We start from the raw sequence: 14,095 nt of genomic DNA on the forward strand, positions 1-14,095 counted from the left end.
ACATCCTTTAGGACCCCCCAAAATACTAACGGATTTGTAATCCTTTTTTTACTTTATATTTTTAAGGAAAGGATTTTTTATTACACAATTCATTTGTTCCTTATTCTTATAAAACAGCTATTATTTTGCTTCCTCCCTTCTTATCATTAAGACAGAATATCTTTAAAAATGGGTTTCCCTGGTTGCTCAGATGGTAAAAAATCCACCTGCAATGCGGGAGACCTGGGTTCGATCCCTGGGTCAGGAAGATCTCCTGGAAGAGGGCATGGCAACTCACTCCAGTATTCTTGCCTGGAGAATCCCCATGGACAGAGGAGCCTGGCTCACTACAGTCCATGGGGTCGCAAAGAGTCGGACACAACTGAGCAACTAAGCACACACACATCCTTAAAAATAGAAGTATTTAATACCTCCACCTACAATGAGAATCAAGATGTTATATCTAAAAAAAAATCTTTTAAGTAATGTATTTTATTCATAGGTCACATATAAATGACACCATCAACCAGATATACATTGACACCTGAAGAAGGTAATTGGTCAGCAATTTTCCACTCTAGAAGGGAGAAGCAGCCAGCCCTTTTCTCATTAGCAATGTCTCATAATTGAGACATGTTGATGTACTTGAGCATGTTACATGAGCACAACCTTATAAATATGCTGGCCAACAAGGAACTAGTGAAAGAGTGAACACTCTTTCAAACATGTATCCAAGGCTTACTGTGTGCTAGGAGCTAATGATTCAAAAAGATACTGATGAGGGTTTCCGCCCTGGGGGAGTGGGTAGTCTTGTGGGGCGGGGGGAAGCATGCAAAGAAAGAATTGCAAACTAACATGTGTTAAAACTGAAGCAGGTGATAGTCAATAAGAGTATAAACAGTTACCACTTATTGAGCAACTATTACATGTAAAGAATTTTACCTATACTTCACCTCAAAATTCCACAGCAGCCTGCAGGTAAAGTAATATTTCCATTTCAAAGCAAAGTTCAAAAAGGTTATGTGATTTTTCTGAATAAGTTGTGTGAAAGGTTATGAGTTTGAAGACAAAATTCAAACCCGAAGCTCCACAGAGCACTCTCTGTGAGATCATGTTCCCTCCATACTCATGATACAAAATTACACTGCATCTTAATTTAATTTATAGTTAGAAATTCTTAGATGAAATATAGTTCAAACATGCTTGCACTCAGCAGACACATTCCCTCTCCAACTTCAGCATTAATCATTAAGAATTAATAGCTAACTTGAGTCATTAAGAACAATACCATTGGTCTGAATGTTTCATATTTGAAATTCTATATGTAAACAAACATACCCTCTAGAATATAAGCTCCCTATAAAGGTAATAAACACTTGTTGAATAAATAAATTCATCACATGAAAAAAGTTAAAAATAACAATATATCATAAAGAAAATGTTAAAAACAAGAATTTGTTAATAAAGGGCATGCATACAGTATCATACACTTAAAAACACAGTACAATTTAAAATTTGATAGAGATTCTAAAATCTCTTGTCTAATGTGACGTGAGGAAATTGACTAATTCCTTTAACTCTACCACAAGTACTGAATGATTTAGGGAGACCCGGGTTCAATCCCTGGGTCGGGAAGATCTCTTGGAGAAGGAAATGGCAACCCACTCTAGTATTCTTGCCTGGAGAATCCCATGGATGGAGGAGCCTCGTAGGCTACAGTCCATGGGGTTGCAAAGAGTCAGACACAACTGAGAGGCTTCACTTTCACTTTTGTGAATAATAATAATAATAAACTATTACATTTATTGAATATATAGTTTACCTATAAAGTAAAGTAAAATAAATATTACTTTACTTGCAGGCTGCTGTGGAAATTCAAGGTGAAGTATACGTAAAGTTCTTTACATGTAATAGTCGCTTAATAGGTGGTAACTATTTATACTGAATAATAATAAAGACAATTTCTCTCTTTCTGAGTTCCTTGCTTTCTTTAAACAATGTGTGCTTTCCTCCCTTCGTGCTTTTATCTTGTTGAGCTCTGCTCTGGGAATGCCTTCTTCCTACACGTCCTCACTTGTTATCCATGATTCAAGCAAGTTTTGCATGGTATCTTAGGTAAAATTAATTTCTCTGTCCTTCGAACTCTTGGTCAGTTATCCCATGTAGCTTTGTATCTCGTACTACTGGTATGAGCACACACAGCTTCTCTCTCCTACTGACCAGTAAGATTTAGAGGAAGGGAATTTTATCTTTCCCTTCATTGTATTCCCCTTTAGAAATTAATGTATAGAAAAATCCTCATTTATTGGACCAATGTGTTCTGCTAGAAATCTAGAAACTGATAAAACACACATTTTCTTAAAGCCAATAGTTTTCAATAACTGCTTTCTAAGACTGTGCCTTTTCAGGTTACTGGTAAAATATTGGAGTTGAACAAAAGTTGTATATCTGAACAATGTATATAAAGGACATGGCAGTCAGTGTATTTAGGTGAAAAGGCTAGAAATTGCTAGAAATATAAATCTCAATATTTTGCAATGACCATTGTAATGCTTTAGCACACTTCATATCCAGTTTCTTCTAGTGCCAGTAAAATAATCTTTCCCCTTTAATCTTCCTTTTAGTCTAACTAGGAACGTATTATCATCTGAGTGATGATTTAGTGTCTTTGAGAGAGATAATTGAGCAGCTCTCTGTCTTCCTAACAGCTGAAGATAAAACTCATAAACAAGGGAGAGTAATTTCAAACAAAACATATGTGAATTTTTTCATCTCACTTGCAACATTTTATATCATTATTTGTTGTTAAAATATTACCCTAAAATAAATCTTGCTAGGAAATATTTGCCAGAAATATTCTAACATAATCAGAATACATACAGGTAAATGTTGAATAAAAAAGTGAGGTTTGCCTCACTATGGGATAAATAGTTTTTTTAACTTATATACCAATAGACAATGCCTATCCTGTAGGTTACTCTATTTCCAAATATTTCACAGTTCTTTCTCCCTATATGATTTTTATCCATTTTTATCCTAAAAGATATATGATGACTGCTTAAGAATCCTGGGTATGATTACCTAATTTAGCTAATAAAACATTTGCATAATACAAGTAGTCCTTGTGATTAACAAAATTGTGTTCATTCATTAGCATCAACTGTCCTTTGCCTTGTATCAGGTGACAGACATCATTTACATTTTAGGAATGGTGAAAAATTATTCATTAATTTTTATGTCCACATTTTAAAGTGAGTGCGTTATATTTTAATAGGACAAATGAAATTATTGCTCCTCTTTTTAGTACTAAAATATTTACTTTGTGTCCAATACTTTCCTTCATTTGATGATCAGTTTATACCTACACCTATAAGTCTTCTTTTCCATTTTGTCATTATATAGAATTCCTGAAACATATGTTCCCACTGAGCTAGTAGCCCTGATGTTAGTTTACATTAGACAAATGATAACTGATAAGGAAATGATGGGATTAAGCTGTTCAGGGCCTTGCAATAACTTACTATGATAAGAGCAGCTGCCATATCAGTTTTATTAACCCACTAAATCACTACTAATAAATAAGATAATAGCTTTTATCTGTCATGTCTGAAAACCGAGATTTGACTGATCAAAGTCTACAAGAAATTAAAATGTAACTTCAAATCAAACAGTTTACTGTGTGCATGAAGTCTCATGAAATCTGCTCAGTGGGTTCCCCTGTCTTTTCCCTTATCCTGCTGAGCGGTTTTGAGCAAGGGTGGGACACAGACTCTTTTGCTAATCATTGTATCTCTAGGGCTTAGTCAGCACCAGGACACAAAGTAAAATGTTTACTGAATACATGAATATTAATAGTGAAAGTTTTTTGACAGTATGTACCCTATTTTACTATTGTCTAAAACTCTTTAGCACCATGCTTTGTACATCAATAAAAATCCATAATATACTATATTCAAAATAATACTTTCATGATATAAAATAGGCAGAAATTACTTTTCATTAAACATTCTTTGTACCTATAGAATTTTGATCCATTTCTATTTATTCAAAATCTAAATTTAAAAATTTTGCACAGGAAAGAAAATCAAAGTATATTATTGACATTGGTGGTGAATCAAAGAGAAGAGAGAAAAAAACCTCAAAAGCAAAGTCAGTTTTTATACTGGTATTGAGAACATGCAGAAACTGCCATTGGGATTGTTAGTTTCCTTGGCAGGAAGGAGATGGTGAGAGTGAATGGAAGGATGGAGGACTGTGTTTATTATTTATTTACTTATAAATAAATTAATACTAAATTTATTCATATGTTAGAAATAATTTAATAGATATTTAGTGATTATACATTCTGGGCACTATTATAAAAATGACAACAAAAAGTTTTCCAAAATTACTAGTAAAATTGGGAGAAATTATAAATCTTGTTTCTCCAAAACATGCTTACTTCTTCATTTATATTTGTTTTATCAATTTTTCACATTTCCAAACACATAAAAATATTTTTTCATAAAAGGCAAATTTTTGAAATATTAAACAGCCAGTAGAAACGATGATTGTAAAGATAATATGCCAACATAGAGAAATTTTGGACAAAAATTCAAAGCAGAATGTAAAACTGTTTGTGCTACAAATTTGCTTTTATAGAAAACAAAAATATGTCTAAATAAATATAAAATAATTTTAAATGCCTTATGTTGATGCTTGAGAAATGTTGTTAGCTCTTTGAAGAAGAGTCTAATATATTAATGAACATTTACAACTGCTATATCAGAAAAAATAAATAAAATGTATACCTCAAAATCTCAAAAGTTCAATTATACAACTTTTTGATATGACATATTGGAGAGAAGAAATTTTATCAGTTGTTAAAGCACAAACTTTAGAGCCAAATAAACGTTGATTTAAATGCCAACATTTTTATGTTATAGTACCTACATAGCCTTGGGCAAGTCAGTGATCTTTGAACTGCAGTTTCCTCCTTTGCAAAACACAGTAATTCCAATCTTGTATTGTCATCGTAAAGATTAGAGAGTGAGTGTGTATGTGTGCATGTGTGTGTAGTGCTCGATAAGTAATAACTTTTAGTTGCATTGCTGATTTTTGGATGCACTGTGAATAATATATTATTAATTTCATATTACTATTAATAATAATTCTTTACTATTAAGGATAGCAAGGTTGAAAGCATATTCATGTCTCCATTCATTTCTATACTTTTTTCATTTAATTCTCATACCAAATCCAATAGCTAATGGCATAGCCAATTTCTTGATAAAAAGCTGAACAACTCACCCAGTTATATATGGGAATATGGGATTAAAGCTCAGATTTGTTCAACTTTAAACCTCATAATCCTGACCACTAGGTGACTCTACCTCTTGATATATTATCTTCTAAGATTAAAAAAAAGTCTAAGAGTATTTCTTGGAAATGAAAAAGTCAGGAAAATCATCTCACTAAGAATAATTACATCAAAATATGAACAATGACAAAATATACAAACTCTACAGCTTGCCATATCTTTCAACATACTTAGCTGATACAAAGAAAAAAATGTCCCCATGATATCAAGTACCAAAAGTATAATATGCAATTTATAAAAAGCAAATGGCATATCAGCAAAGTAGGAACAAATTCAAATTGTTAATGCTATGCTCTTGGGCATCAGCTGTTCGATACCAAACAAACTCCCTGAAGTCACTACATATTGTTTTACAACATAAACCTACACACGGGAGCCTCACTGTCACAATGGACAAGGTTAATGATTCATTCCTAATCCTAAAGGCTCTTTCTAGGATTAATTGACTTTCTCTGCAGCCTGCCTGCTTATCCTCTTGTAGACCCCGTGAAGAGGATTTCTCTGCATTGCTTAGCCTCTTTTTCCACTGTCTATTTACCTCAAACACTATTTAATCTTTTATCTCCCTACACAGTTCAGCAGGAATCAAATTCAGTAGAAATTAGCCAGTTAAACTGATTCAACTTTGAAAAAAAGCTGATTTGGTTAGAAGGAATGAGCCAACTTTGTCTTTTTCAATCTGGCATTTCATTTCTCAGGTCACAATACTATTAACATTAACAGGAATCAGTGAAATAGATATTAATTGATAATCTATTATATTGTTTTTGTTTTGTTGCTAAGTTGTGTCCGACTCTTCTGCTACCCCTTCAACTGTAGCCCACCAGACTCCTCTGTCCATGGGATTTCCCAGGAAAGTATACTCAAGTGGGTCACTATTTCCTTCTCTGAGGGGTCTACCCAACCCAGGAATCAAACCCACATCTCCTGCGTTGGCCAGTGGATTCCTTACCACTGATCCAGCAAGGAAATCCTGGGCTTCTCTTGTGGCTCAGCTGGTAAGGAATCCACCTACAATGCGGAAGATCTGGGTTCAATCCCAGGCTTGAAGATCCCCTGAAGAAGGAGAATACTACCAATTCCAGTATTCTGGCCTGGAGAATTCCATGGACCGAATAGTCCATGGGGTTGCAAAGAGTCGGACACGACTGAGCAACTTTCACTTTCACCAGGGGAGTCCAATCTATTACATAGCAGACCACAGGACGAATACAAGAATGGGTGAGACAAAGTCTCTATCTTCAAAACACTATCTTTTGAGAGGAGGAGATAAGTTAATTTCCCACTAGGATAGGTATCAAAAACTGCTGCTGCTGCTGCTGCTAAATCACTTCAGTTGTGTCCGACTCTGTGCAACCCCATAGACGGCAGCCCACCAGGCTCCCCTGTCCCTGGGATTCTCCAGGCAAGAATACTGGAGTGGGTTGCCATTTCCTTCTCCAATGCATGAAAGTGAAAAGTGAAAGTCAAGTCACTCAGTCATGTCCGACTCTTAGCGACTTCATGGGCTGCAGCCCACCAGGCTCCTCCATCCATGGGATTTTCCAGGCAAGAGTACTGGAGTGGGGTGCCATTGCCTTCTCCCATGAGGGTGCAAAGAAAAAGCCTACAAAATGTCAAGAGGCAAAGAAAAGATTCAAAAGAAGAGGAAGTTCAGGAGACATTCTTTTAAATGGATAGGGGTTCCGTTCCCTTCTAGGGAAAAGGAGATCTTCCATGGAGGAAGACAGCAAGAACAAAACAGTGGCAGTTGAGAGGGAAGCAAAGGGAACTAAGTGATCAATAAACTGGTGAGAGCACAGGCTGCATGCTGAAAAGTGAGGAGCAGATAATAAGGTAAGAAAATGGTTTGGCACTAAATCGTAATGGGCCTTTAATGTCGAGGTTAGAAAAGTTTGTCAAGAGCAGGTGAAAGTGTCTGAGGATGACAGAGAAAAGATTGAATCTGAACTTCACAAGGTCAAGATGAGAACTGTACTGAACAGACTAGAAAGACAGGGTCAAGGTCAGGTTTTGAAAGTATGAATGGAGAGAGACACAGATTCAAGAGAATTCATAATAAAATAGGATCTATTTTTTTCGGCAAATGACTAAGGCTGAGCTAGCCAAGAGAATACCACAGATCACATGTCTATTACTGAGCCATCTGAAATGTGACTAGTCTGAATTGCTATGTAGTGTAGCTATAAAATACACATGGGATCTCAAACACTGGTAGAAAAGAAAGAATGTAAAATATCTCATCAATAATTTTATTTTTTATATGGTCAAATTATCATGTTTTGGATATGTTGGCTTAAAAAAATATTAAAATCAATCTCATCTGTCTCATCTTATTTTTTAACGTGGCTTCTAGAAAATTTTGAATTAAATATGTGGTCGCATTATATTTTTTTGGACTACGCTGGACTAGATGTTAGGGCAGAAAGAGACACTGGATAAACTGGAAAATAAACGGCAGAAGAGGGAAAAAGACTTGATAGTGGTGTGACAGAAAGGCCATAGAGGAAGCTTTATGCATTTATTTATTTTAAGAGGACATTATCAGTGGATTCAAACTCTAGACAGGTGCCTAGGAAGATCAGCAACAGTAAAAACGAGCCATTGAGTTTTTGTCCAGGTAAAGAAATGGACGAGACAGAGGTATGTGATCAGTGGTAAGGTAAGTGAACAGATAGCTACTCTCAAGAAATAGCAAAGAGAAGAAAAATAACAGCAATATTGAAGAGTATAGCAGGTTTGAGATAATTTTATTTTTATCAACACAGAAGAGATCTGAATATGTTTGTAGACATTAGGAAAGGAAAAACTAAAAAAAAATGGTGGACAAAAGAAATAATGGATGAACAGGAACCTGTAGCTGAAGGTTCTGCAGAGATTGTCACGAGAGATAAGCAAAAGCTAATGTTATCAACAGAGAGAAAACGTGACTGTTCGTTTTATATTTATATTTCCATTGAGTCATTTGTGCCTGTCATTTGTCTTGAATGGAAAACAGGGCGATATAAATAAATTATTATCTGGGAAAAAAAAAAACAGAGGAAGAACCTGGACCATGTTCAATCCCTCCCTCCCCTTCCTGATCTTTGGAAGTGTGTGGATTCCACCCAGTCACTTAGGCATCCATTTGCATTTCCTTTTCATGATGCTGGTACCTTCAGCCATGGCTTTAAGGTTGTAAAAATGATTCATTTAGATTATTCCACCAGAGGACTTCCCTGGTGGCTCAGTGGTATAGAGTCCGCCTGCCCATGCAGGAGACACAAGTTCGATTCTTGGTCTGAGAAGATCCCACATGACATGGAGCAACAGCCTGTGCACTACACCTATTGAGTCTGTGCTTTAGAGCCCAGGAACCACAGCTACTGAAGCCCATGCACCCTCGAGTCTGTGTTCTGCAACAAGTGAGCCCACCGCAATGAGAAGCCTGTGCACCACAGCTGCAGAGTAGCCCCCACTCGCTAGAGAAAAGCCCGAGAGCAACAAAGATCCTGTACAGCCAAAATTAAATAATAATGTAAAATAAAATAAAGATTATTTCACCAGAAAAAAATGATTTTTCTGTGTAAATTTAGCTTTTTAAACATTATTCTAAAATCCATTTATTTTTTTCTTTTTAGGTCTTAATAGTTAGTAAAGCAGTTCTCTGCTTTATCAAGAAGAGAATACCTAGTTCTATTCACCGATAAAGACAATCCTTGTTTCACACTGTGTTAGTCCTCATGTATAAGGTACCATGTGTACAGATCTGAAATGTGCTTATTCATGTGCCTTACTTTGAATGGCCTCTTGTTCCGAGCCGCCGAGTCGTCAAGAGGGGAAATTTTTGACGAATTGTCTGAAAAGAAAGTCAATTACTTTAGTTTTTAGAAGGTGTGGGGTTCTATTGCAAGCCTCCCATGATCAATTAATTCTAGAAAACAAATGTTGAGCTTTGAGTAAATATTTAGTCTGGAAAAAATAATGTCATACACATTTTGATACATAATGACACATCTGCACAGGGAGAGAGGTATTTTTTTTTTGATGATATTGTTCCATTGCCCTTTTCTCAATTTCCAAAGCAGATTATACCAATATGTGCTCTTGCTTGATATTATTACTAGAACAATTATTACTTTATTTATATAGTTTGTGGGAAATTTTGAGTTTCTTTATAGTAATTCTTTGCAGAGATTCACCCAAATTAAATATCTATCTCCAGCTCTGAAAGGACATGGAAATTTTCTTTGTCTTACCAGATCTCCACAGCAGTGTTTTAAATTTTTTCTTTTCTTTGGTTTCAAATTTCAGTGTTTTAAATTCTTTTTCTCTAAACTGACTAAAAATTAGTGCTTGAGTCATGAACAAAAATCTCTTCTGCATAAAACAGCACTTTTAACCTGAATCTTAGGAGATCTAGACATGATCTTCTAAAGACTCCATGGCAGACTTTATGCATTAATGTGCATCAATTTCTTGAGGACTGGTTCTGTAGTTCTTATCATATCTTCAGTGTTTCATGGCGCCCCAAACAGTTAAGAATTACTATCATAAGGAGGCCTAGTAAAATATTACAGCTAAAATGGATATTAGAAGTCGTCTTATGCAACCTCCTCATTTTATAGAATGAGTGAACTGAGTTTTCAGGAGGTTAAGTGCTTTTCAGGTCTCCCAACAAATTAGAGCCTAGGCTGGAACCAAAATCACTGGATTACCATGCCCTTATCATACTGTGTGCTGTAAACAGATAAGTTTTCAAAATAAATTCATAAATTATTTTATTAAAAAAAAAAAAACTGAGAAGCCAGATGATAGTCATCATTATTTTCTAATACAATGAGTCCCTCTACAGGTTAGAATTTGGATTTCAGTTGATAAGAGATGTAATAGTTGAGATCTAAAGTTCCAATTTTTCTGGGATATCTGAGATTTTTTAAGACAATAGAGCAGGACAAGAATCTGAAAAAACAAGACTTTCTCAAGAGATAGATACTGTTTCCAAATTCTTAAAATGAGTCCCATGTATGTAAATACAGTAGCAATCAGTTATAGCGATTCCCATCCTAACCACACAGGTTCAGTAAAAAGGAATGTTTTTAAAGGAGAGAAATTTAACCAATCCTGTCACAACGTCTCGGGAGTTTGGGGTATAAATATACATAAGAGCAAATGGAGAATTAAGAGAACTGTTTATGAGATAGAATAAATGCAATCACCAATTATATTAACAAGATACTTGTCATTTCCACTTAATTTTGCTTCTCAGTACAGGCCATATCATTCTTTTTAATGTATCCCTCTTTGAAGGGAATGGAACTTATCTGAAGCTTCTTTTAAGGTCACATTAAATCTGGTAGCCAGGGTTCTAATATTTAAAACATATAGAATTACAGTTCAAGGTAAAACAAATAGTAGGTAAAATCTACATTAAACATAGAGTAGTTCCAAATACAGTCCTTAAGAGATTTCATTTACAAACAGATTTCTTAATATTCTGTAAGAAAACTTGAACAGTTAAGTTTGTTTCCATACTGTCTGCCTCATATGACTTTAGTTGTAAGGCAGTATAGTCAAAATGTGTTATTTACCTTTCCAAAGGTGGCCGCGCAGGCTGGCTCTAATTTCTCTTTCCTGCAGAAATCTAAATAGTGTGCATAAAGGATGCACCGTGGTAAGCAAACTCCTTCACATACAATGTAGTTCTCTTCAAGCCTAAGAAAAAGGGCAAAGAATTAGTTCAGACCTTTTCTTTATTTCTTCTTTCCTTCCCCCTCACATTGTTTTAATGCTCCTTTTGAACACAGACTCTATATAAATGTGTTCATGAGCAGACATAAGTAGACTTCTTTTATTCTGGATAATATTGAAAATATAATCACAAGGATTAAAGTTAGAAGAACAAGAACCTCAATGAACACCTGTTAGTGCAGTTAAAACACCCATGGCTAAGACAAAATCACTTCTGCCTGGTCCATGTGCCCGAATAAGCCTTACTCCTGAGTAAATCTTCACTGTTCATCAGGCTTTGCTCTGTGATAACCAAATATGAATAGTGAAATTGAAGGTGATGGATTTTTAAAATAACATTCTTGAGAGGCTTCAGGTTGGCGAATGCCTACAATCTCTTACTCACTCACAAACTGGCTATGAACATTGAATAGTTGGGGAAGTATGGTGACACATTTATTTGCAAAATACATAAGAATACATTAACTTTAAGTTTGAAATAGTACCGATTTATTTCTATCTACCCTTTTTTGCTGTAATCAGTACTTATAATTACCTAAAAGATCCTGTACTCACAAAACATGTTATTCTCTATAGATGCCACCAAACATGACACTAAATTCAGTTCTATATTATAAACATAATCATATAATCTTTGAAAATTTAGAAATAATTCCACTTAATTTGGATACCAGCAATTGCAACTGCACACAATTTATATAAATGTAATAACATATATTTAAGTGTTACAAATACCTGAACAGCCATCAAGAAATCAGAACTTGTGGATTCTACTCTCAATTCTTCTACCCTTTCAGTAGATAATAATGGTTAAAATTTACTTACATTCTTTTTATGTACAGTAAAATCATAATTACTACTATACAAGAGCAATGCAATATAGAATATACATTTAGGTTAAAACTGAGTGAAACTCTTCAAGATCTCTGATTTAACATGTTCCCAAGGTGCGTGAGATGAAAGCTACAAGATGTGTTTCCTGGGATTTGGTTCCTTTTATCCTTTGTCATAGAAAGATGGAAATCCAAGTAAAATCTGCATACATAAAACCAAACACCTAGCTAAGAGTGAAAATTGAAGCTACTCAGGCAGATTTTTTCACTTTAATTTTTAATTCTAATTTTTAACATCCCCACTATAATCTGTAATCGTAAGGGAAAATTATCAAAAGGTGAATAACTCCACTAGGTTTTTTAAAAACTATATATCTCTTTGGGAGGGGGTGAGAGTGTGGAAAGTTCAAACAAAAATGATGACATTTTATAGCCTCAAAACATATGAAAATTACTGAGAAATACTCAACTATTTAAACTATATTTAAATGACACATATAATGTCCACTTTTTCACCTGGTGTTGGCATTGTTTTTGTCTTCAAAATACTGACTAATCCTAGACATAAATACAATCTTAATTTTGGATATGACTTTTTTCTTTAATTGTAATGTATTTATATTTATAAAATAAAAACCCAAATTTGTTTCCATTCACTCAAATTGAATGGAAGTGATCATTCAAAAAACCTTCATAATATATCTGAAGTCAAAACCTTTTTGCCCCAATTAACCTAAAGAAAACAGCTGTTTCCTAAATATTTAAGATAGTTAGCTCAATTATTTATTGCTCTAGTATATTCTTAACTAATAAATGAGATATCAACTTCAATAGATTAGCCATAATTTTAGAAGGATATTAAGGTTGTACTTCAAATGTTTGGAAGAATTAAGGACACAATCACAAACATTTAGTATATGCAAATTGTAATTCAATGTTTAAATGAAATAAAATGTACTAGTTTTTATTAAGATACTGATTTTTCTATTGTATTTTTCTAAGATTTAGATCACATTTTACATATAAACAGATTGTGTAACTTATCAGCAAATAGACATTTTAACTTATTTGCATCCTATTTGGAATTTGGGAGGAAATTTCTTTACCCTACATAGGGAAGTTTAATATTATGTTTCTACTTTAGATTCCTCCTCCTTTTGAAACAATATTATAAAAGGTTCTGTAGGACCTTAGAGAGCCTATTGATAAACTCTTGGTTTTAGAAGATTTTCCACAAAATCTAATTAGTGATATTCACTGTAATAAATCATATATAAAAGCTACTTTTAAAATAGTTGAATATTTATTTAAGTTAATAGCACCATTTTAACTGATTGATCTATGTCTTCTAGTTCAAACATATTTCATCATATGGCTGAACTGATACACAATTGATACACAATTTTGAATTTGCGCTCTATAGTAAAAGGTAATGTTAAGATCCTTCCTCTTTTTAAGTTATTTTTAAAATTCATGTTTTATAAACATAAAAGTTTATGAGTTGATTGCATGTTGAACAAATAAGTTATTAAAAATTCATTATTGCTTACATTCAAAGAAATTACAATAATGAAATTACAACAAAGAAATTACAAAGAAGTTAGCCAATAGTGAACAAAGTGATGATTTTTATTTGCATTGCAGATCATTTTTCACCCGTACCAGGATATGTCTCTATACGAAACATTCAGTGAAAACAATTTTTGGATGAATTTCTAATTGGTCTTTTAAACTCCTCCAAGAAAGTTTGAAAACCAAATGGAGAAAAGCAAAGAATCTGAATATACTGACTTTAAAAATTCAACAGGTGTTATAGGTACTCTTGAGGGAGCCTTACCACTGCAGGGTGAGCTGGGTCTGCTTCTTTTTATCCTTCATAATCTGCGTGATGGTTTTCTTCTGTGAGAGGTGTGGATCGGTTGCTTTAGTTTTGCTGTCTGGATTATCCGCATCCTCTTCTTCGGAGGAAAAGTTACCATTGCTTAAATGCATTTCTGATTGCCAGTTGAAAAGATGATAAAGGAAAACAGAATATAAAATCAATTAATTAGCTCTAAATGTATCTTGGGGTCAAACGGGGTGGCCTATGGGGGTTCGGAGGAGTTATACAAAATCCCTTTGACTTAATTTCTATTCGACCAGCATTTTCCTAGGGGAAACACATGTACGTTTGCGATGTGTTTATCTTTATTAT

At 34.2% G+C, this 14,095-nt stretch overlaps 1 protein-coding gene across 1 annotated transcript in view; it reads right to left on the reverse strand.

The window, feature by feature from the left end:
- Positions 1–14,095, reverse strand: part of RFX6 (regulatory factor X, 6) — a 122,433-nt gene that overhangs the window by 37,431 nt on the left and 70,907 nt on the right. The window contains exons 2-4 of the mRNA XM_010861812.1: positions 13,739–13,895; positions 10,909–11,032; positions 9,115–9,176 (exon numbers count right to left, since the gene is read on the reverse strand). Coding sequence (XP_010860114.1) covers positions 9,115–9,176; positions 10,909–11,032; positions 13,739–13,893 — 341 coding nt within the window. The 5' untranslated portion in view covers positions 13,894–13,895. The remainder of the gene's footprint in view (positions 1–9,114; positions 9,177–10,908; positions 11,033–13,738; positions 13,896–14,095) is intronic.

Source organism: Bison bison, unplaced genomic scaffold (genome assembly GCF_000754665.1).
Source record: "Bison bison bison isolate TAMUID 2011002044 unplaced genomic scaffold, Bison_UMD1.0 scf7180017864473, whole genome shotgun sequence".
NCBI classification, from domain to species: domain Eukaryota; kingdom Metazoa; phylum Chordata; class Mammalia; order Artiodactyla; family Bovidae; genus Bison; species Bison bison.